Raw genomic sequence first — 23,232 nt, forward strand, 5'->3', positions numbered from 1 at the left:
TATTTTTGTGAATAATCTCGAAGTAGAAAAGAGAACAGAAAAAGAGGGAAGAAGAGCAAGATACAGGGAAAAAATGGCAAAAAGAAATCTGTTCATCAGCTGAAAGAACAGAAAAGCATGAATTAGAAAATAAGTCATTAGTGTGAGAGGAAGAAAAACGAGGAGGAAGTGTGAAAAGAATCTAGCTCTCTAGAATGGCAATTTTTAGTTACTAAATAAAAAGTACCACCTTCCAGAAAAACTGCTGCTTGCATGTCTAAATGGATGCCACTCCAGGGAATGTCCAAAAACCCTCAGGCATAAGAATCAAAACTGTCCGACTCAGGGAAGTGCGAGAGGAGAGACATTGCATTTCATATCCACTTCCCGGCTGTGATCCAAATCTGGCACAGATGGCTTGTAAATGATTGTCACTGCCAGGAACCTGCAAATGATTGTTGCTACCAGAAACCCATTGGCCTGTGGAAAAAATCAGTTTTCGCCTCAATCTGGCTGCTGATACCGCAAAGGTGGTGGGGGGTGACCGTGCTCTGGGACAACTGGTGCATCACCTACTGCCATAAGGGCCGTGCAAGGGGTGGCAAAGCCCCTTCAGCCCCTTACTTAAATTTAAATCCACCTCTAGCACACTGCAAAGCACAAGACAACGAGGTTTCACGCCCGGCTCTGCAGCTCATCTCCCTTGAGCCTCGTCCCATTTCCATTTAAGCCAACACCCCGCAACTTCCATGGCTTGGGATACTTATTTTCCTCACCTCTCTTTTCCGCCTGGTTGATTTAGGCTACCAGCTTCGGGGTAGCAATAGCCTGCAACATCTCCCTCGCACTGATGCTGGGCAAACCACCTTTGATCTCTGCTGGAGTTGCTATGCACCACAGCAGGAACACTCCATGCAAGAGCACAGAGTTCCATTAAAGGAGAGCACTAACTTAAATGTTTTAAAAGCACGCGACCGGGCTAATTTTACACATTGAATGGCCTGAGACAAGACAGCCTGTTTCAGAGAAGAGGACAGACACAGTCTTTGAACTGCTTTCCTCAGAAAAAGCAGCTCTTGTAAATTATCCATGCCTTTCCCCACGGCAGGAGGCTGGGAGAGAGCCTGTCTGCACTGCGATGCTCTCGGTCACAGAAACCTGCACCTTGCAGCAAGGGGAGCACTCCAGCTGCACTGCTGCCTTCACAGGGCCAAAACTTAAGTGTATATAATGACCCAGTGGCTCAACAACACGCACTGAAACAAGTGTGGAACACCCTTGGTCTTCAAGGCCGTTCTTGTTCCAGCACTCGTTAACACATCACACTTTCGGAAATCTTCTTATCTGCCCTAATTGCGATGATTCATGAATTTACAACCCAGCTGTGCGCCACAATTTTCTTCCAACTGTAATCCTCCCCTTTGCAAGTAAATAACTTGTGACTGTTTATAGCTGCAATATCTAAGCACAGCCTTAAAGCTTCAGAGCAAATTCATGAAAGCTACAAAAAATTGAGCGTTATAAAACCTGTCACAAACAAAAATAATGTGTATTATTACCACCATCATGCGCATATCAAGACATATTTTGCCACTGCAAATGCAGGCTGTGTGATCTGCTCTCTTCAGTGCCCTCAGTGGCAAGTGCCAGGTCCCCCCAGGGCACAGTTCATAGGTCCCCTCTGGCCATGGCAGGTTTATCCACACAAACCAAGGCTCAGCAGCATCACACAGACACTTTACAGAGAACTCTGGGGACTTGTATTAAGTTGATTCTTGTGTGGATTGGGCTTTTCAGCTGGTGGTGTTTAGATATTTCTCATGGAACAGGTTAGCTGGTTGTGTAAATGCTGCTTTTAAAGATACAGGACCAAGATTTATTGTTCAAGCAGCTGAAAATATAAGAAATAATAATAATAATAATAATAATAATAATAATAATAATAATAATAATAATAATAATAATAATAATAGAGACTGGGGCCTTACTGAAACTGAGTTTACTGATACTTTCATCTTACCTAGCAGCAGTTTTATTTGACTGCAGTTTTATAGTATGAGGAATGTCTTCACTTATTCAAGATACACCAGTATAAAATAAAAAGGAGTATGTTATATTTAAGAAATGCTATCAATTAAAAATGAGTTCAAGAAAAAGGTATGAAACAGAAACATACCTTTGAACAAAAAACTGAACTCCTGTGAATTTGCAATGATTCCCAGACACTTCTGCATTGCATTTTTTACTGGAAACTGCTGAAGGATACCAAAAGAAAACACTACTGTGCTTCAGAACATAATTCCTCAAGAAGCTACATCTGACTCTTAACTTCCATTGCAAACCACTTTTGGGGCTGGGGGCAGCTACTGATGGACTGCAAGTGATTTTTTTTTTTAAATGCATCTAAACTATTGCGAATCTTTATACTAAAGAGCAGACATTGTTAAAAATGGGTACAATTAAAAGAATTTCTACCTCATTGTACCTGATGTGCAGCTTCATGTAAAGTGCTTAATCATGTCCTTATACTTCTATCTATGAAATGTGTTTCACGAAAATAAATGCAATATTTTAAAAGACAGCTTCTTAACTATTTTTCATAACATTAGCCAACTGAAATCTCATCCTATGACTATAAGTGTTTCAAAAGCAGAATACATCAGCGAGGATGAAAAGAGGTAAGGGCAAAACACTGAAATCACAAACTCACAAATAATACGAATCTTTTATTGACCTCAGCATGAACTAGCACTGACACTGAAAAAATTGCCTACTATTTTTTGTTAACTCACTCAAAATGTTCTCAGCATCTTAAAAGGGGAAGTATAAGTTTGTGAGTTGTGGACACGCAGGTGGATTGCTTAATGAGTTGTACATGACACATGTGGAACTGACTCCCTCTGGCTCGTTTCACTTGAAAGGAAAAATATGACATTTTACTAGTGGAAATACAATTCTTCTCTGCTTGAGTTAATTCACGTATATAGCTGCACATACATTCCACTACTAGAAGAATACATCTTCCCAGACTTCAGCATGCCCAGCAGCCTATGCTCTGTCCCCCACACTAGCAGCAGTGACACTCTTGGCTGTCACACGCCACCCAGACCATAAAGAAGGTGGTGAACCTTCCTCTGAGTACTGAGAGTCAGCAACCACTGAACTCACCCCAGCAAAGAAGAATGTGAAGCAAGAGGGCAGATAAGCACGGGGCATTTTGCGCTCAGAGAGAAGATGAACTGTTCCCAGGGGTGCACATCAGGTCTCTCCTCCTCCTTGTGTGTTTCACTCCCTCGAAATGGTACTTTGACCTAATTTACTCACACAGTGCTTTCATGCGTAAACTCAGTCACATATGCATTCACAAACCATTGCTTCCCGGACAAGTATGTTTAGGGGATCCTGGAAGATGCTTTACACACACAGGTCCAGTAAGATTTGCAATGGTATACCTCTAACTCAAGAATTACCTCTGAAGACTGAAAAATAAGTCAGCTTCTTAAGAGAATGCTGTTAGAAGCCTAAATAAAGACACTTCAGGGCAGAACCGTGGTTTGGTTCCCTTTTGGTTTCAAGCAGTCCTCAGCAGTTTTTGACCATAAACACATCATTAACATTCAAGAATAACATTATATTCAAAAATATACGAGTAACAACAAATCTGTGCTTCTCTGAAGATTTACTGCTTTGCCTCCCTTTGTTTCTCTGTGCTGCACTGAGCAGAAGTAGAGATGTTTTATTTCCTTCTTCGAGGCCACTGCTACAAAACCCCTCAGCAAAGTTTTGGCATTGGCCTCTGCAGAGCCTTGTGTACAGTGAGAGAATGGAGAAACTGTTCCTCTGCTGCTGGGATGAGCCATGAACAGCTGTTCCTTTGGTATTTCTGTCCTCATTACAAGGCTTCAAATTGCATCAGAATGCATCCACTAGTCATTTTTGAAGCCTTATTGCCAATTCCTTACATCTTTTCAAAATGCATGGGCTGAAAGTGCTATTGCTGAGAGAGTGGCAATAATCTCAGATTCATTGTAATCATGTTTCTTTCTTTCTAATTCTTCCCCTGATTTGAACTATGATGTGCACATATCAAAATAGCAGATTTCCACTTGTGCAGTTATCTTGGTTGGTTTTATTTTTTTCTCTGATGTATTTGTGTTCACATGGCATTCATTGTGGCATACGTCTGCTACAAGCACTGTCATTGAGAATGTGGCAAACTACAACTGACCTGCTTAAGCAGCTTTGTTTTAAAATGCACTCTGTACATATTTTTAATTCCATGATTCTCTACCGACAACAATATAACGTTTATCACACAATCACAGAATCAACTGGGTTGAAGAAGACCTCTGAGATCATCGAGTCCAACCTGTGACCGAATATCACCTTGTTAACTAGACCACGGCACCGAGTGCCACATGCAGCCGTTCCTTAAACACCTCCAGGGAGGGTGATTCCACCCCCCCCCGGCAGCTCATTCCAATTCCCAATCATCCGGCCTGCGAAGAACTTTTGTTCAACTAATGTCCAACCTAAACCTCCCCTGGCGCACCCTAAGACTGCGTCCTCTCGTCCTGTGTTACTGTATCTACCTTGTTTCGCTGACAACCAAACAAATGAATGACACATGCTTTCTGTCGTTTTCAGAGCACCTTGCTGAACCCCTCGTAATTTCCTCCTGTAAATATTCAGCTTGAAAAAGACACTTCAGCGAAAACTAAAAACAAAACAAACAAACAAAAAATCTGAAGAGAAGATTCGGAACGGGGTCTATTACTAGAGCAGCCCATCCCGCCCGGAGCGAAATATCTGGCTCGGTTCCCCCTCGGTCCGGCAAGCCCGACACAGACTATTCCCCCGTTCCGGCCGCAGTGCTCCGGGCTCCACACCCGGGCGCTCGGTGTCGGGCAGGGGGCTCGGCGCACTCGGGGCCGCTCCGCTGACGCACGGGGCTCCCGGGCCGCCGCCGCGCCGCGGCTCCCGTAGCTTATGGCAACGGCGGAGCCAATGGCAGCCGCGGGCCGGGCGCTGCCATGGCGATCCCGCTCCCCGCCATGGCGGCACCGCCAGCCGCGGCCGCCCCGCGCATCGCCCGCCCGCAGCCGCGCTCCCGGAGCCGCCGGGGGCAGCGCGGGCCCGCAGCCCGAGCCCGGGGCGCGGCAGCCGCCACCGACGGCGCAGCGCTCCGCCCGCCCGCCCGCTCCCCGGGGCCGCAGGGCAAGACGGCTCCGCGCTCCACCCGCTCCCCGCGGGGCTGACAGCTCGCCCCGACAGCAGCCCCCGAACTTCGCGGAGCGGCACCGGCCCGAAGTTGGAAAGGCGGGACCGGGCGCCCCTCCGGGGAGTGCCCGCACGGGTCGGGCCGGCCCTCGACCCGCTCCCCCCGGCGGGACCCACCGCCGCCCCGCCGCGCCCCGGGCAGGGACCGGCCCCGCGACCGAGGCGCGGGCTCCCGGCGGGGACACCCCGAGAGGCAGCGGCTCCTGCCCAGGGGCAGCCCCGGTGCCTCCGCCCCACCCGCCGCCCCTCGTGGGGTCTCCCCGTACCTGTAAGGGATCCAGTCCGCCTGGTGCCGCGAACTCATCTCTCCCCGGCGACGCTGCCCGGAGCCGAGGAGGCGGACGCGGCCGCTGCTGCCCGAGTCGGAACCCGCCACGGCGCGGGCAGCATCCTCCGTCCGGGGCGGGGGCGGGCGGCGCGCCGGTTATCCCGGCAGCGGCCGCAGAAACATCCCCCCGGGGAGGGCTCCCAGCGGCGGGCCGGGCTGCATGGGGAGGGGGCGGCCGGGGGCAGCGGGAGGCGGCTCCCAGCCCTTCCTCCTTGCCCGGAGCGGCGGCTGAGTCGCGCACCGGAGCGGGGAGGGGCGGGGGAAGGGCCAGCGGCGGGCAGGGAAAGGCTGGGCAGCAGCGCCGCGTCCCCGCTGCCGCTACCCGCCCGCCCCCCCGCTGCCGCCGCCGCCGCCGCCGCCGCGCTCAGGCATCGCCCGGGCGAGGCGGGTCCCGCCGCCCCGAGCCGCGCCGAGCCGAGCCGAGCCGAGCCGGGCCGCCCTCCGCGCCGGGCCCGCCCCTGCCCCGTCAGCCGCGCCGCCGCCGGGCATATGCGGGCACGGGTTGCGCTCGGCTCGGCACGGCACGGCTCGGCTCGGCACAGCCCACCCTGGCTTCGGCAGAGACCCCGCCGTGAGTCGGGCGCTGGCCGTGCAGCCCTCGGCTGACCGGGGCGTGGAGAGGTGCGAGGAGAGCGCAGCCTGGAAGCAGGCTCCTCTCAGCCCAGCCCGCCGCAAAAATGTATGAATTGCAGCAACTCAACCCAAAATGGTCGAGGAACCACGGCCTGGGGACTGTTAGTAAGAGCTTACCGCGGCCCTTAAGGGGGAATCCACGGTTTCGGTTTGCCGACAGCGGACTGATGCCTTGCGGTGATGAGAGCTTTTGGGAGCTGGTGGTCGCAGCCGCCTCTGCTGGCCCTGGGAAAACCACGGTGGAAAGCTGCGGCTGGCTGGGAGCAGAGCACAGCCACGGCGCCCTGAGGAACCCACCTTTTGCTACACGGGTGTAGTGCAGGCCACCATCCTTTCAGCATAGCAAGGCCAGCTCTGCTCCAGCTCCACAGCCACAGCAGAAATAAAGCCCTTTTAAACCATGTAAATCCCGTGTCAGATTATAAGCTTATAGAAACGGTTACTGACTTCACAGAAGAAACACGACCTGAGCAAAAAAATCAGTGAAAGATAAGGATTAATGAAAAATACTGTCTGTATTGGCTTTAAATAATGCCAGTCTGGCCCCTAGCATCTCACAGGTTTTGTTGTAGGTAGCATTTGTACTGCATATGGGGGAGATACTTAAAGAAAATTTACGAGTTAACTGAAGTCGCCTTTTGTCCCAAAACAGACATTGGGAAATAAACAACCGAAAAGTTAAATGTGGGACTCTTTGTACCTTGGAAAGGCTTAGATAGTGAGGGGCACTTCAGTAATGAAGATGTGAAGCTCTGACCTGCTAAGCCATACCCCAATTGCAACATTGGTCCTCTGCCTGATGTGTGAGTTTATCTGGAAGAAGGTTGTGGTACAGGTTATCCCATCACAAGGACTGCAGAATTAAAGGGAAAGATGAATGATTAAGGCTCTGGAAAGATGCACATCTGAGCAGAATAAAAAAACCAAAAACTTCACCCAAGAAAATAGAGATGGGGAGTTTAGAGGTATGTGCCTAGAAACGGTAGAGTAAAACAGAAAAAGAGCCCTCATTTTCGGTTTATAGCATAAAAAGTAAGGAGACTACTGTAACTTAGCAAATTAGAAACAGATTGAAGAAGATACTTTTTCACTCAATGTAACTCTGTGGTTGGATTCACTACCAATGATCATGGCCAGGGCCAGGAAGCCAGCAGAGTCAACAGAAGATGGCACACTTAGCAGACAACACAAACATTATCTTGTTCCTCACTGCCATGAAGTGTCAGAAGTTATTTTAAATCCAGAAAACAGACTTTAAACCTGTTCCAGAAGTCCAAAAGAGAACTGCATTTAAGGAAGAATTCACTCATATCCATACAAATGAAACGTTGTGCTGCTTTCTTGACAAGAAAAGAAAACTGCAAGAAAACTGCATTCGACAGACCTCCCTCCATTCCAGCCAGGCACAACCTGGAGCTGTGAAACAACGGGCTTCACCACCTGGCAGTGTTATTAGCATGAGGAGGCGGTTGAGGAGAGATTCCAATCTCCTGGTACTAAGCTGCATGCTTTTTAAGCACTGAGGCTTCTGCGGAAGAGGTGAAAGACAAAAGAAAAGCTCCCTGCCTTCAGAGACAAAAGTTCTCAAGACTAATGATTAGAATATCTATTTTCAAAAAGCCATAAGTGTCAAGGTTGGTAGATGAGCAAATGCACACGCACCAAAAAGATGCCTCTGAACTTTGGAGTGATTCAAAATATGGAAGTGCTTTACTGCCACTTAGCAGCCCCAGATCACGTTTGTATTCACAGATACAAAGCATACAGGGTTACCAGGTGTTCAAAATGGGGAACTGCCAGGGTGCCCTGAAAGATGGGTTTGCAACAGAGCGTAATGTCCATCTAGGGAAAGCTGACAGAGGAGAAGAAAGATAAGGAATATTTTATGGGAAGAAGAGGAAAACAATTTTCTGGCATTTTATCTGCTTTTGAATGGCTCATTTATGCCCCTAACCCTTTTCCTCATCCTCCCCTGCCCTAATTCTCCTTCATCCCTTTACCATCTCTGGTAAATATGTTTTATATGGTTTCACTGTCCAGCTTTGGTTCTTTCTTACCAGCCATGCTCAGCCTCCATTTCTGAAGCAGCTGAGTGGAGTGGAAAGGTGAATACCATTCCTCTGCCGCTGGCAGCATTAAGGGCTGGGTTACTGCACACCTCTGACTCTGAGGAGGGTCACAACTCACCAGCCTTCTCTAGATGTCCCTCTGCTTTGTCTGTGTGGCACACAGAGCTATCTCTGAATGACAGGGCAAGTGTTCCAGAGAAATCCTTGTCAGGAGCAGGACTGAGGTGCTCATTTCACTGTGTAAGAGATTGCCCTTTGAGTGCAGATCCATTCACTGGCATCTCTAGTAATTCTCAGCAGCTCAGGGAGGACCTGGCTTCACACACACAGCTTTTTATCAAGCACTAAAACAAGCAAAAACCATGAAAAGGCACCAGCATGTAACAAATAACACTGACATACCACGATGATTTTTAGGTGCTCTCTGTGAATAGAGCTGTACTTCTCAAAAGCCGTGTTTAATTAGTTTCAGATGCCAGCCTGGTGGGCAAGGCAGTCTGTTAGAAAAACGGCACTTTAAAGGTTCAAGGACTGATACATGAAACAGCAACGATGCAGATGCAAACCTGTCTCCTCCACTGCCAAACATGTCTCACTAAGCAACATCTTCGTCTAAATACAGTCTGCCATCTTTCCAATTATCCCTGTTTTGTCCTCTGTGTAAAATAAAGTGTCTCACTAATACATTTTTATACTGAGGTGATGAATAATACAACACAACTGTATCTAACAGTTGAAAACACCTGCATTTGCAACAGAAAGCCTTCTGGCAATCTGGGTAGAGAGCAAGACATCAAAGCAGCAGCACTGTTGAAAGGGAGCCTGGAGAACCTCAGAAAGCAGTAAAATAAGAAACTGATGTAACCTCTTTCCTAAATGTACAGATTCATTACTTTTAAGTCTATTTTTCCCATGATGGGGAAATGAATTATTTTACTGTTTAGCCCATAAAAATTAAAGTAGTAAATTTATATACTGATTTGAAAAGGAGTATAGTGTATCTTTTATAGAGCAGTTTTTATCTGTCTATAGTCCTTTGTATTTCTTTCTAGGCCCACTGTTACATCTGCACTGCTGAGCACGGCACTGTTCAGAGCTTGTGTGCTGCAGAGAGAAAGGTCTGCCTGTTGTGTGCCGTAGGTTTCCTACACCTCAGAGCTGCCACAATATGCTCAGGTTACGTATTGAATTAAATTCCTGCCTCGTTTGCCTCTTTAGCTGACCTGGATAAAGGTTGATTTTAGGAAAGGGAAAATATAGTAATGAACTCAATAACCCATCCTTGGTTTATGCTGGGGTGTAACACACATCCTAACTCACAGTTCCCAGGCCTTTCAAAAGACATCTAAGAGACTAAAACTATCTTTACTTTTTAGGTCTCTTAAAAGGGCATGAGCTGCCAGTTTGTTGCCTCTGGGCCAGTTCAAGCACAGTGCAGAAACACTTCTATCTCGCCTTTTAAATCTTACAGTAGCACGAACACAACAGATTTGGCATAAATGTGTAAAGATCCTGAGCTTTAATTTATTGACTTGAGATTTTCTAATTTTAAGCTCCAACTTACAAGGAATAATGAAGGATGTGTTTGTGCTGGCACAGCTACAGAAGTGGTTGTGTTTAGATTTTTCCATTCCAATGTATCTAGAATCAAGAGATCATATTTGAAGTTAAACCACGCCAAATAAAATTTATCTGTACTTCTTACAAATCTGGAGTTTCTAAAAATGTAAATGGATTTTTCTGTATAAAGCTCAGATTAGTTGTGGGCATATCTAGGATATTTTGTTTACTTGTTTGCAAATCAGACTGTGGAACTAACCAGGACCAGGTGCAAAAGCTGAAGGTGTTGGATAATGAGCTGATATTCATCAGGGTCAGTATATTTCTTCCCAACCAGTGAGTTCTGAAATGCATTGAATCAAATTCAAAATAAACTCTCAGGATGACAGTAAGGGTGTTAACACTTTTCCAAATCAAAAATAAAATCCTTTCAAAAAGTGAAAAAAATCATAGCCCTGAAGTGGTAATTTTGGTCTTAAACAGTTCAGTAACACCAAAGACATGACAGAAGTAATTCTGCCCGTTGTTGTGGTCTTTGGAAGAGGCTTATGCCAAGTTCACTGCCATTGTGCCTTAAACAGAAAGAAGCCCAGGTTAGATCTTGTTTTCCTAATAAGAAAGCAAACAAAGGAAAAAAGCATTATTTTTGATATATTTAAAATATAAGAAGAAAATTTTATGGTAAAGATGAGCAATTTGCAGGTGAAGCTCTGGGGAGGAAACAGATTGGTACATGAAAGACTAATCGCAGCATTTACATGGTTGATCCTCTCCATGTCTCCATAAAAGTTTGCTTTTCCTTAATGCATTTCATCTATTCTCATTCCAATAAGTACATTCCTGCTTCTTTATTGTGAGGCTGTGAAGTATGAATAGTTATCAGTAACACCCTGAAATAAAATCTATTCTGCAATAACAGAATAGAGCTCCCTTGCCACCTAGGGTAATTTTTCACTTTAGGCACTTCAGTTTGAACTTGCCTAGCTCCAGGAGATCCTGCCCAATACCAGTTTCTTTAACAGTTAATATCACGCTGACACCTACATCTACACATTCCCATAGAATAGGAAAGTATGAGAAAATGCTAACTTTTGAGGAGGGAAAGCTGTTAAGCTCCCTTTGCCAACACTGGAAATCAAACCTCATATGTCACTGTCCTTGTGTGGGTGGCCTGCTTTCAACAATGGTGGCCTGTTTTCAACACCTTCTAAAGAAGTTTTAATTCAGTCTGATACCACATCCTGTAACACACTCAGCATCTCTCTCAAAATCATTCACTGTGCATCCAGTGTTCTTATTTTCCAGGGTAAGTAAAAAATCCCGTTACTGAGAGGAAAACAGACTATGTTACTGGTGGACATAAAGCCACTGAAACTTGAGTGAGAATCTGGTATCATCGTAATTGAAGCTCCTGTCATCTTTGGAATTGCTGTCCCATTGAACAATTACCTAAATCCAGTGGGGCAACTAGAAGCGGATTCTGTTCCAAATTCCCTTCAGACTCCCTGTTTGACTGCCCTCTAACATGATTCTTACATCCTGATGCCTAAAGAGATTGTTCATGAAGGATGAATTTTCCCATGACAGTGCTTAAATACAAAATTGGATAATCCTTTGCCATTTCAGGATACATAAGTTTTGCTTTAAAAGGTTTCTTTTCCCTTTATTTATTATTATACCAAATTTTGCACTGTAATTTTGCTCTCATCTCTGGCACTTATGCTCTTTGGACTTTGTAAATGAACCGTTTACATTATTTAAATATCAATCAAGGCAGTTATAATACCAAATAAAAAAAGACACATTATCAAAAAATGCCCCTGCCCAAATTACACATCTCTTTCTGATAAGACAAGCCTAAATTTGTAGGAAAGCAAATGCAAGTTTACTCTCCATGAAAATTCAGTCATTTGGGGTGTGTTTTTTGCCTTCTAAAAGTCAAGGATCATTTTCAGTTCTGACTCCTTTTCTGTTTTGTTTTCATGGAATCACAGAATAGGTGGCAATGGAAGAATCTCATTTCTGGAGATCCTGTTACACTCAGCCAGCAAGAGGGGAACATACTGCACCTCCCTCTGTCCCAAGTGTAGAGGAGCCTGAGGTGTCCTTCCAGGACAAAAGTAGGCTCTTCCAACTCAGACTGGGAGAGCCATCCTGAAATTCTTGCAAGCTGTTAGCAAATGGTAGCACGTCTTATCCTGCTGCAAGGATAAATCTCAGACTGTTTCTTCATATTAAATAGCCTTTCCTTTGCAGCATGGTGAGGAAGCAACTGTACTTACTACTGCGAAACACCAGGATTAACCTAAAGCTAAGCACATCCTTCATAACTGTTCTGTGAAAGTATACATAGGAATTACTTCCAGTTATTGTTAAAAAAAAAAAAAACCAAAAACAAAAACTCAAACACTGAAATTATACATGTAAAACTGTCTACCCCAGTTGAGAGTTTAGTTTTAAATGTTCCTACATAGCTGTGGAGGAGTGAAACACAAAGCCAAACAAAATCCTCACTGGTCTCAGGGATATTTCTGTTTCACAGATAGTTCAAACTCAGTTGTGACTTATCTGCCCTTAAAAGCTGTTAACTTCACCTGACAATGAGCCAGAAAATTGAAATGCTCCCAGCAGAACTTGTAAGTAGAACCATGAAGTGCCTTGCCATAGGTGTTTGGATGGAACATCACGATAATGACCTTCTCATTTTATACCCTCTAGATTTCTTCCATCAAACATGATTACTCCAAGTCAGTTTCTTAAAAAAAAAAAAAAAAAAAAAAGGAGAGCCACAGATTTTAAGAGAATTAACGTTCCGTTACACTTTAGCACAGAGCTGCAATCAAATTAAAATGAGGTTGAGTTCACTGTACAAAGAAAAAAGATTTGAATGGTTTTGTTTGGAATCAAAGCAGCTGGAAAATTGGAAACCAGCTTTAGAATAGCCGAGCGTTTTTATTGAAAGAAAACATTCTGCAGTCCTCAAAGTCTTCAGATCATATTTAAGATTAAATACTATCAAGTTATTATTTTCATTTGATTTCTTAAAAATTATCTAGCTGGTAAAACTTCTCAAAAGGAGCAAGAGTAAATATTTAAATTATTGTCCTTCTGCACTCTTTCCACTAGAATGGGCTGAATATATTTGATCTTGTGATGGAAACACCTGATTTCCCTTCAGAATTTATGCAAGTTATTAAGCTGGCTTACTGCAATCATCTGCGCTTCTGGCCAATCTGTAACATCATTCGTAATATGACTGCTTTACATCATCTTTGTAACACCATAAAATGTCACATTCCCGCTAGAGGTGACAAACTGAGGCAAGAGCCAGATGATTTGGTTTGGCTGCAGCTGTACAGAAAGCCTCTGGATGAGCTGGGGAATGATCAGTTGATCTTCCCCAAACACCCATCCCCACACAAAGTAGTTTCTGAGTAGTGTGTGCCAGGCGCTTTCCGAGTCCTCCATATTTGCCAGGACAAGGACAAGATGCGAGAGCCTTGCTTACTCAGTGTTTCCCTAAATTACAGTCTAATGCAACTGGTAATAATTTCAAGTGCACAGATACACTAAATTAACTTAAACTGCTGGCTGAGAATTTCTGTTTGCAAACGCTATTAACGTTATTGATTTCAGCACACAGTTTTTCACTTTGCCTCGAGTGATGACTGAAGCTGTGGCCAAGTAGCTCAACATAAGCTAAATGTGAGACACTGCGTTCAATAATGTGGTCCAGCCTAAAGAGCCCTCTTCTTTTGGTGTTTCAGCATGTTCTTATAAAATGCTTTATTTTCAGTGTTTACTAGGTGATGTGGCCATTAAAGTTTAACAGCTCTTTGCTGGGCAGGCCCCAGTTTCCACTGGAGAATGCCAGGGCAGAATTTATTTTTGGCTGGAGATGCATTAAAATAAGACTTCCACTTTAGAAATTTAGGTTCTTCAAAGAGACTTCTCCACCATGGCAGAAGATAATGTAAAGCAACGATTCTTATGTAATTTTGGGACAAGAATTAAATACAAAGGTCAATCAAACAGTTTACATCTTTCTAGTAAATGCTGTAAAAAAACTACATGGATACAAAATTATCTGAGCCTGTGCAGATTATTATACAAGGAGATGACTGTCTGACATATTTTTCTTCACTTTGCTTTGCATAAACCAATCTGTTTTTTGGCCTCTCAGACCCTTTTCAGGCAACATCCACTTTATCTGAAATGACTGTAGGTAGATATTTACGGATATTCTATTTAATATCCAACTCAGGAATTGCTACTTTGACTCTTTGGAATTTCTTCGCACCTGCTTATAAGTGACAGTTCCCTGTTCCTCTTCCAAGCCAAATCCTGTTATGCTTCCCTTGCATAGAAGCTGCATTTTCCCTTCTTTCCTTCCAGCTGTGTTCATGTGCCTGTTTCATTCTTGCACCAAACACTGTTACTCCAGTCTGGGTCATAACATCGGTAACATCATTGCAGCCGTGCCCTTCAACCCCCCCTTCAGGTGCAGTAAGTTACAAATTATCCCTGCCTGAAAGCAGGGATGATTCCAGCTTCACACAAAATGTATTATTTATGACTAAATCAAAAGGAGGCCGTGAGAACAATGCAACTAACTCTCCTTCAGTGAACTCACTGATACAGTACTTGCTAAGGAGAATAAGAAACCAGGGAGATGATCTGAATTGGGAAAAGATAATAATAATAATAATTATTATGTAAGCTTAGTCACGAGGCTGGATTTAGTGAGAGAGCTGGGGAGAGGAAAAAGGTAAAGAGCATGAGAACTTGGGACGTCAGAATGTGTGACTGCCTGCCTGCTGGTAGCACCCATCATTCCCATTCCTGTATGATCCATGTAGGAGTGTCTCAGTTTACATTTTTTCCTTTCGCAGCTCTATCCCATTTTCTTGGATCTAAAGAATTAAGATTCTTCAGGAAAGACAGAGGTTCAGGTCTTTGGGAAGGGATTTCTCTGTCTCTGCAGTACTTTTCCACCTGCCCTGCACAGCACAGCTAACCTCTGAAGGTCAGCACACTTTGACTGGAAGAGAAACAAGAAGGAATGGGAAAGAGCTGGGGGGAAGAAGGCATTATAAAAGCCACCAGGTTTTCTGCATTTACTAGGAAACTGTTCAAAACCCACTGATGGCCCCTTTCCCAGAAAACAGTAGTATATTTAGCTGTGTTCTATATACATATAATGTATGTACATGTTGTACCTCTAGCAGCCATAATGAAGCAGTTGTAGGTAGTGGATGGCACAGGCTATACCTGATATATCCATCCATACTTATATATCCTGCTATACCTGCTGTGTGATTCTGCTCCCTCTCATGGAGTCCAAATTTAACAGTGTCCTTGAGAACCCACTGTGCCCACAGCTCTGCCTCTTCCTCAGGAAATGCTGAGCAGTTTCCTCATTCTGACATTTGCTATTTATTGATCCTGGTCCCTGCTGTCTTCCTTTACATGAAGTGAGTGGTAATGTAACAGCAGCCTGTGTGCAGCCAACGCTGCCTTGTACTCCTGTATGAGAGAGATGTATTGAGACCCAGAGAAATTCCCTCCTGTGCCTCTTGGCTTGTTTTCCTATTTAACTCTCCTCCAGACCCAGCTCAACAAGAAGACCTTTCCTGTACACAGAAATGTCAAAGCAAAAGCAAGACTCAGTGGAAGAAGTTAAAATCGAGGAGAAACAGAAAAAAACCACGGCAAATCCGGACAACATTGAAAAAGTTCATGAAGGTGTAATAAGCAAGTTGTTGTGGAAAAGGGGAGAACAAGACAGAGGGGGAAATTGTATAAAAACAAACACAGAGAACAGGTCTAAAAGACAGAGTAGGTGTTAATGGACTAAATACAATCAGAAACACCACCAAAAGGTCCATATATCAGCAGGCTGGGGGGAAAAATCCACATCAACCCTACAACAATGAAAAGTCTCCAAAAATACCACATACTGTAACAGGATCTTGGAGTAAGTCAGTCCATTAGAAAAGTGTCACAGACTACTTACACAAAAGGATGTGGGACCTGAAGTAGACAGAAGCAGCTTGTGGGTAAAGATACTTTCTTATTTTCCAACTTCTTACAGCTTCATGGCAATTTTTTTGCACAGCCATGCCAGTCATATAGTAAATGAGCAACCCTTGAAAGGAAACATACTGCATATTTTTTATGAACAGCAGATTTGACTTCAGATTGTCTTCTAAAAGCAAATCAGTTTGTAAAAATATATATTTTGGTGCTAACTTCTGCCGAAAGTACCCAGCCTCACAGAGTGCCACATCTTTCCCTGCTGTTTGCCCTAGCTGTCAAAAAACACTTGAAGAGTTCCTGGCTTTCCCTTTGCTACTCATTGTGTGCAGGCATTTCAACTGACCTAAATGCATTATTACATTGAAATAAGATTTTGTAGGGCAGACTCAGATGAAAATTATGTTTTGTAAGGAAGTAATTGACAATAAATAGACATTTCCAGGATTTCCACTGGAATCGATGGAATTATTTATGCAAATATATCCTGTGGTCAGCCTGACATGATCAGGATAGGGGTTTTGAGAGGAGGAAAACCCAAGCCTTGAGATGTATTATACCGTGTTCTCTTAATTTCAGTAAGTGTCATCTTTCCCTTATAAAATTTTTAACTATTTGCAATTAACTCTGGACATTTAGAGAACATTGTTCATTAGTTCAAATACTTGGAAGAATCAGCAAATGTCATTTTCCTTCAAATGAAACCTTTGGTCTATGAAAATAAGAAAAAGAGTACTGGAAATTTTTAGGTTTTCATACTGGCATCCTGCTTAACAAAACTTCACTGTCCACCAGTGAGTTTTTAGGCTGACGGTAAAAGTGAAGGTGCCTCTGTGCCTATATCCCCTACACTGAGATCAGTGTACTTTACTCCTGCAAAATAGCAGCTGTAAAAAAATATTGAGTGGTATGAGTACTCCTGCCTGCTTACATGACACAGGCACATTCTGACCAAACTTAAAATGGAGAGTCTGGGCTCTTTTAGCACCTACCAATCAATGGTTTGAGTCACTGAATATAACTTATTTTCATTCCCCACTGACATGAAGTGAATTCTAAGCAGGTACAGAGGGAGATGTGCCTCTGTCTCAATGGCAATCTCAAGAGCAAGATTGATTCAATATATTTATCTTGAAAAATTCCAGGTTTTCATCATCACACATTTCTTTCCAAAGGTGCTTGAGTTACATTTCATATCTTGTGATCAGCTGCATCTCTGAAGCAATCTATCTTCCCTTTATTTAAAAGAAAATATTAATGAACAAAGGTAGTGTAATGAACACCTGTGGTCCCTGAAGAGTAAGAGGACTCCAGGCATCAAAGCAAAGCATCAAAAGAGGCAGCAAACTGCAATTTAATTGCAGGAGCACATGAGATAGGATTTCAGCTGAATGAGTCCAGGTTCTGATTATGTGATTTTGAACAAGTCACTTCACCCTTAGGTCTCTTTTTCTTGTGCAATGTTTACAGCAGAAACACACAAGGCAGCCAAAGTGTGATGCAGGACAGCCTCCAAGTGTGTTTGCCTGCCCTTGCAGTGCCATTTTCTGGAGGAGGAGCTGTGCAAAAGAAATAAACAAACAGCAAACATGTAAAATAAATTGAATCAGTTATGCTAAGATGAACATGGAAACCATTGTAATTTAAGTAAAATCTGTGAGGTTTTTAGGAAGGCCCAAATCACTGATGTGCCTTTTGAGCACTCACTCTTGAGGTACTAAAGATAATGGAAACACGAGGATCCTGAGGTTATTCTGAACACATCCAGATGGAAGTGGCAACTTCCATTAAGAAGCCCTGCAAAATTCCAGCAGCAGCCGCTGGGCACAATGGACTGAAAAGCAAGCTAGGGATTAGACTCCTTCCATTCTTCATTTCCGTGAGATACACTCTGAAAATTCCTCCAGGCAAAAGATTAGCATGTGCAATCCTCCTTAACAGTGCCTGTAAATTACAGGTTCTGTGCATCAAAATAATACAGAAAACAAAGGAGATACAACTTCTGCAAAGCTGAAAATCTCTTTTACTAACACTCTGATAATCTATTACTTCTCTAACTCACCTTGAAATAAGAACAATCCCCACTGTGCCATTCTGTAAAGGCTCATGGAAGCTATATGGCTCCCAAATTCCTCGCATTTCTCCAGAAGAAAGATTGCTACTTTAGCCCAATCTCTGCCACGAGTAAAAGATGTCCTTAAGGGTAGCAAAAAATGGAAGGTGCAGAGGGAAAAAACCATTTTCTTAGTAAAATGTTTTCTAGCCCAAATGTCCTAGGGTGCCTGAGGGAAGAGACCTGCCAACCTTAATGTGTGAGGAGCTGCCTTGCCTGGACATTTGACTGTGTCCAGAGGTTTCACCTGCTGCCCTCCCTCTGTCATTGCCCAAGACATTGTCAAAGACATATCTGGAGGTACAGAGGGGCAAGGACCAGATAAAATAGTGGACTGAGTTTGCACCATCGTGTGACATTTTCATATGAGAATGAAACTTCCCCCCAGCTTCCATAACCCTGTCACCCAGAGCTAATGCCAGGTACTTTTATTCAGTTCATTCTCAGCTTGCATTTAAAACTGGTCTTTTTCTACAAGGCATTTCCCCATTATCCATGCAGAGGGGAAGGGGAAGAGTGGACCAACGTTTGCACAAGCAGAGACGTTGCAGGGCAAGATAATAATTTATTTATTGGTTTTAGTCTGAATGGCTTCATCTGAGCTAATAACTCTCCTAAGTTCATTTTGTGTGTGATTTACTCTGACAGACAAATTAGTAAGTGTAGAGAGATGGATAGAGGAGCCAAAACCTTTTTCATTTCAGTTTCAAGAAGACATAGCTTCTACATAATAGCAAAACATTGAATAAGAGAATAAAATTCAAACCTAAACAATTGAAAACGTGGGTTAAATCATCTCTTTTGCTAACCAACTCTGCATAAGTGTTTTATGAAAAGTACAGAGCCGAGCTCTGTTCCTGGATAAAACCTATAATTATTTTATAAAGACATGTAGTAATTGAGGATGATTCAGAGATAGCTGAAGAAATAGCTGTATCAATCTTCAGGGAAACAGTTCACAGAACTACGTTTTAAAGACTCCTCAAGGGCAACTGCTAGTTATAGTCCATCTGTTCATAAAAATCAAAATGAGAAAAAAAAATCAATTATGGTTTAAATTTAAATCAGATTTTGAGCCCAAAGCTTTTCCATTTCTTTGTCTAAGATCGCTGGCACACAGGCTTTGGATTTAAGAGCTGTGTGATCTATTTGAGGACAGGCTGGCAGGGCACACCATTACATGTTCAAGTCTCCCCTTTAGGCCAAATTTGTGAACGTTACTGACTTTTCCTCCTTTTACTCCCAGCTCGGGGTGACTGACAATGTCTCTGTCCCCTCACATCTCAGAAGCAGAGTGCCCTAAAAATCAAGCTCTACATTCCTGGCTCAGAACAACAAACTGTAGGGAAGAAGTGGGATGAAAATATAATGAGAGATGTGAAACAGAGGTCACATCAAATGTCATTCTGCAAATGAACAGATCAGTTCAACTTCTTGGATCATAAGACACTGCACATAGATATTAGTAGAAAGCAGAAATCATAAAGACAAATTGATGGGCATTCTCACATGAAAGGGATGCAACTTGGGAATTAGTAGAACTGAATTTTCTGTAGCAGCATAAACATCATGTCACATTTTTGATGGAAGAACAGCAGTGCTAACAGCTAATACTGTACCAGGATCTCTTCAGTATTTTTAATTACATTAGCAATGCAAGGTCAGGTACTTCTCCTTTGGTGAGACTAAATTCGTGTTATTAATGTGCAGAGAAGATTCTGCATTCAGATGAATTTATCAACATTGTCTGTATTGGTTGAAATACATACTGCAAAACCTCTGCAAGCAGGGAAAATGCTGTGTATAACAATAAAACTGCAAGTAAAATATTGCAAATAAAAATGCAATAAAACTGCAGATTTCCAAAGAGTCTAGCAGAACTTCTCAGAGTTGGAGTGAGCAATGAAGATTTACATCAGCTGAGAGCTGGGTCCATTATTTCTGTAATACTATCTAAATCATCATAAAACATGACAGACGCAGCATTAATGATGGGCTTCTAAAGCTTAACCAGGGTCTCCCCAAAACCTTGTTGCTTCAATCAGGGCTACGTGTGACACTTCTGGAATAAACTGCTTTCATTTCAAATCCATCAAATTTTATATTTTGCTTCTCCTTGAGGTGATTGCTTTTCGGCTGGGACAAATTACGTACTCAGGTCTAGTCCTAGATTAGAGATCACTTTGAGTACAGCCTTCCTGCACTTCTGAGGGTGCATGAAATTCCTGTGAGAGTCGGGTTATCTGATGGGCAAACAAGTTCCCTCTCACTGAGCCCGGAGGGTGAACAAGCCGATTCTGGGCCAGGATGGAGGGGAAATCCAGAATCACGAAGAAGGTAACTCCCAGAACCAGCTTGCCTTTCCTTTCCCCTGCAGGCAGTGAGAGAAGGGTGTGAAAAGAGCGTGAGAATGGCACTTTCACACACTTCTGCGAGGCAGTAGTCCTGCCCACATCACTGCCAAATAAAGGATGGACACCTATCCGTGCAGGGAAGCCACTGTTTCAGCAGGCACCAATCATCTTTGGAAGTTAAAAGACATAAAATCACACTTACTGCTTCTTAATGCTTCTAAGTAGAGCTGCAGCACTGAGAAAGCACGGGCTCCTGCACAGAGCAGCCCGTGCATCCATGAGCTGTGCCAAGCCTCTCCAATGCTGCAGCGCTGGCTTTGAAAACCATATTGTTCCCCGATAAACTGAGGCTATTTTGATCTGCCTCGTGGATTTTATCTTTGGAATTCTGCTCTTCACATTCTCTGTACAACGTGGAGTGTTTGGAAGTATTTTCCCTGTAAATGGACAGGCTTAAAAGAGCTCAAGTGCACCCAAATGCAGAGTCACCATGAACTAACCATGCTATAGCCATATGTGTGCAGCATTATCATGTGCATTCCACTGCAGAGAACAGTACTGATATGGTCTTGAGTCATTAACTGATCACTAAGTAATTAATATTTACCTCCAATATACTTCTGGTCAATCGTTTTGTCCATAGCAGTGGAAAGTGGTGCAGATCACGAACCACCAGTATAGCACCTTTCTCCAGTACACTGCATTTTCTTGTGAGGTGAACTAGAAAAATTAACTAGTCTTTTCTCAGCTATATTCACTGTTTACATGAAGGTGTCATTTCGGTCAGCAATGTTCTCCATTGTAATATTTCATATCAAAAAAGAAAATTGAAATGAACACATTTTTTTCAGCTACTTCTTGTTGAGTGCTGCCACTCATGAACTCAAAGATGCTGACTCAATAGCACTTTCTTAGATGAGAATTTCCCTAAAGAAAGGGAGAAAAATCGGATAGGGAAGGTAAAACCCCACAAAAAAGGGCCAAATCCTGGTCTACAATAAAGCTGTTCTAGGAGTATGTTGATGATGAAGAGCTGGTATAAGAGCACTTCACAATGGTCTGAATGACATGACCTCAGATCCACACCAAGACCACATCTGAGGGTGGTTGTGGATGCTGCCTCCAGTCTGGAGGTTTAGGCACCTATTCAGACCTAGCCCTTTTGGCAAAAGGCTGCATTTGCTGCCGGCTCCAGGGTCGACAAGTTGTACAAAGCTACACCAAAGGCATAACAGGCCCCAAAAGCTTCCTTCTGCTTTTGGGTGACAGAATTGCTGCAACAGGCAAGCAGAGCCTGCAGCAGCTATACCTGCGCCCTCCCCTATGTACATGCTGCCTTTCTCCTCCAGCACAGGATGAAAGTTGCACAAGCAACTCAGGGAAATGGAGTTTCTCCTAAGAACTGTTTCCTTGGAGGACAAGAGCACTGCCAGGAGTTGTGGCTGGTGAGACTTGACCCACAAAGAACACAAACGGTTGCAGACGGAGCAGACTTTGCACTTTCATTTGATTTCTTGTACGATTTTGTAAGAGAAATATTAATAGCACACTAATGGCAGCAATTACTATAATGAATGTGACAGCTGGTACCAGCAGCTGAGCATACGTTGTGGGTTTTATATTTTCTGTGGATGGTGTGAGGCGGCTCCGAGCAGTTGCAGTCACTGTCTTCTGCTTTTCCTGAGGATTCTATTTTCAGCAAGACTGTGCTTGTGGCAAAAAAGATGGAGAGCTACTTTTGTAAGTGTGTCACCCCTCAGGAGGTTACTCACAGCTCAAAGAAATAGGTAATGTGTTCAAAATATGGTCAGCCTCTCAACCTGCTCTGGTCCTCTCAATGGGTGCAGTTCCACTGCCAAAGAAGGCATCCCTCAGCTGTTCACCAAGCAGTTTGATTCTCCCCTTCCTAAAGAGAAAACTGAGTGGAAATCTGAGTTCTGCAGTAGAACTATGATGCAATAAATAAAACTCTGGTCACTTGGAAACATTCACAAACAAAATGCACGTCTGGGATCCCATGACTGCCACCTGCCTGTTTCACCTCTGAACAGACCCCATGAGAGTAAATGAAACAGAAATGTAGCGCAGATACTAGAGAAAGAGTAGAAAGGAAATAAGGAAAATGTTCTAGCTCATCTCCACTCAGATTAAAGCCTGAATTTTAATTAGAAGTGAGCTAGGGTGCTGCTCTGCAGAACACGGGCACCTAGCAGGTGTTGGACTGATGGGTTTATGGTGCCAGCCCCCAAAGGCAATGCAGTTCAGAGGTTCACCTCCAAATTCCCAACGGTTCCCAAACTTAGCGTTCAGATTCCTGTTTTAAACTTGGAAGTCACGGCTGTTCAAATGCTGTTCTGCTCTCATTCACTTTTCATGATAACACAGTCTAGGTAGTGGGAAGCCTGAGGCACTTCCAAGCTTCAGGAGAAGCCTGCAGGAGCTGAGCCGAACTGCAGGAGACGAAGGAAGCATGAAAGGCAGTGGGGCGATTCTGGTACTCGCTTTACATGGTGTGAAAACCTAAAAGGTGATAATGACTGTGCCTGTCACCTGCTCAGCTGCTGAACAATCAAGAGGAATTGAATCAGAATTCTTGCCTGCCCCCAAAAAGAAATTTCGGGGTCCCCTTTAAACCAGACCCTCAGACAGTCATCCAATCAGTCAATCAAAATACCACAGAAGAACTTTGTTTCTCCTAAAGAGCCACATATTCTAAAATTACCCTAAGTTGTTCTCAGAATAGAGTGCTTCCTTAAGTTTCAAGTTCTCCAGCTAACATCCACATCTAGTAACACATTTGCGCTCTTCCTCTTGTAAACTTGGGTCAAAGTTGACTCAGAATGTCCCATTTTCTAAACTAAAAGTTCTGGTTACCTCATG

The 23,232-nt window shown here is 43.6% G+C and overlaps 1 protein-coding gene across 10 annotated transcripts in view; it reads right to left on the reverse strand.

Annotated features, from left to right (window-relative positions):
- The window catches only part of TUB (TUB bipartite transcription factor), a 139,010-nt gene that overhangs the window by 63,479 nt on the left and 52,299 nt on the right, over positions 1 to 23,232 (reverse strand). The window contains exon 1 of one of the 10 annotated variants that reach the window (XM_066187583.1): positions 5,526 to 5,793. The exons of the other annotated variants lie outside the window; for them this stretch is intronic. Within the exon in view, the coding sequence (XP_066043680.1) occupies positions 5,526 to 5,563 (38 nt within the window). The 5' untranslated portion in view covers positions 5,564 to 5,793. Of the gene's footprint in view, positions 1 to 5,525; positions 5,794 to 23,232 lie in introns of those variants that run through there. 10 annotated transcript variants of the gene reach the window in all.

The sequence above is a fragment of the Chamaea fasciata genome, unplaced genomic scaffold (genome assembly GCF_029207755.1).
Source record: "Chamaea fasciata isolate MVZ Bird 193981 ecotype frontalis unplaced genomic scaffold, bChaFas1.0.hap1 SCAF_7, whole genome shotgun sequence".
Classification (NCBI taxonomy): Eukaryota; Metazoa; Chordata; class Aves; order Passeriformes; family Sylviidae; genus Chamaea; species Chamaea fasciata.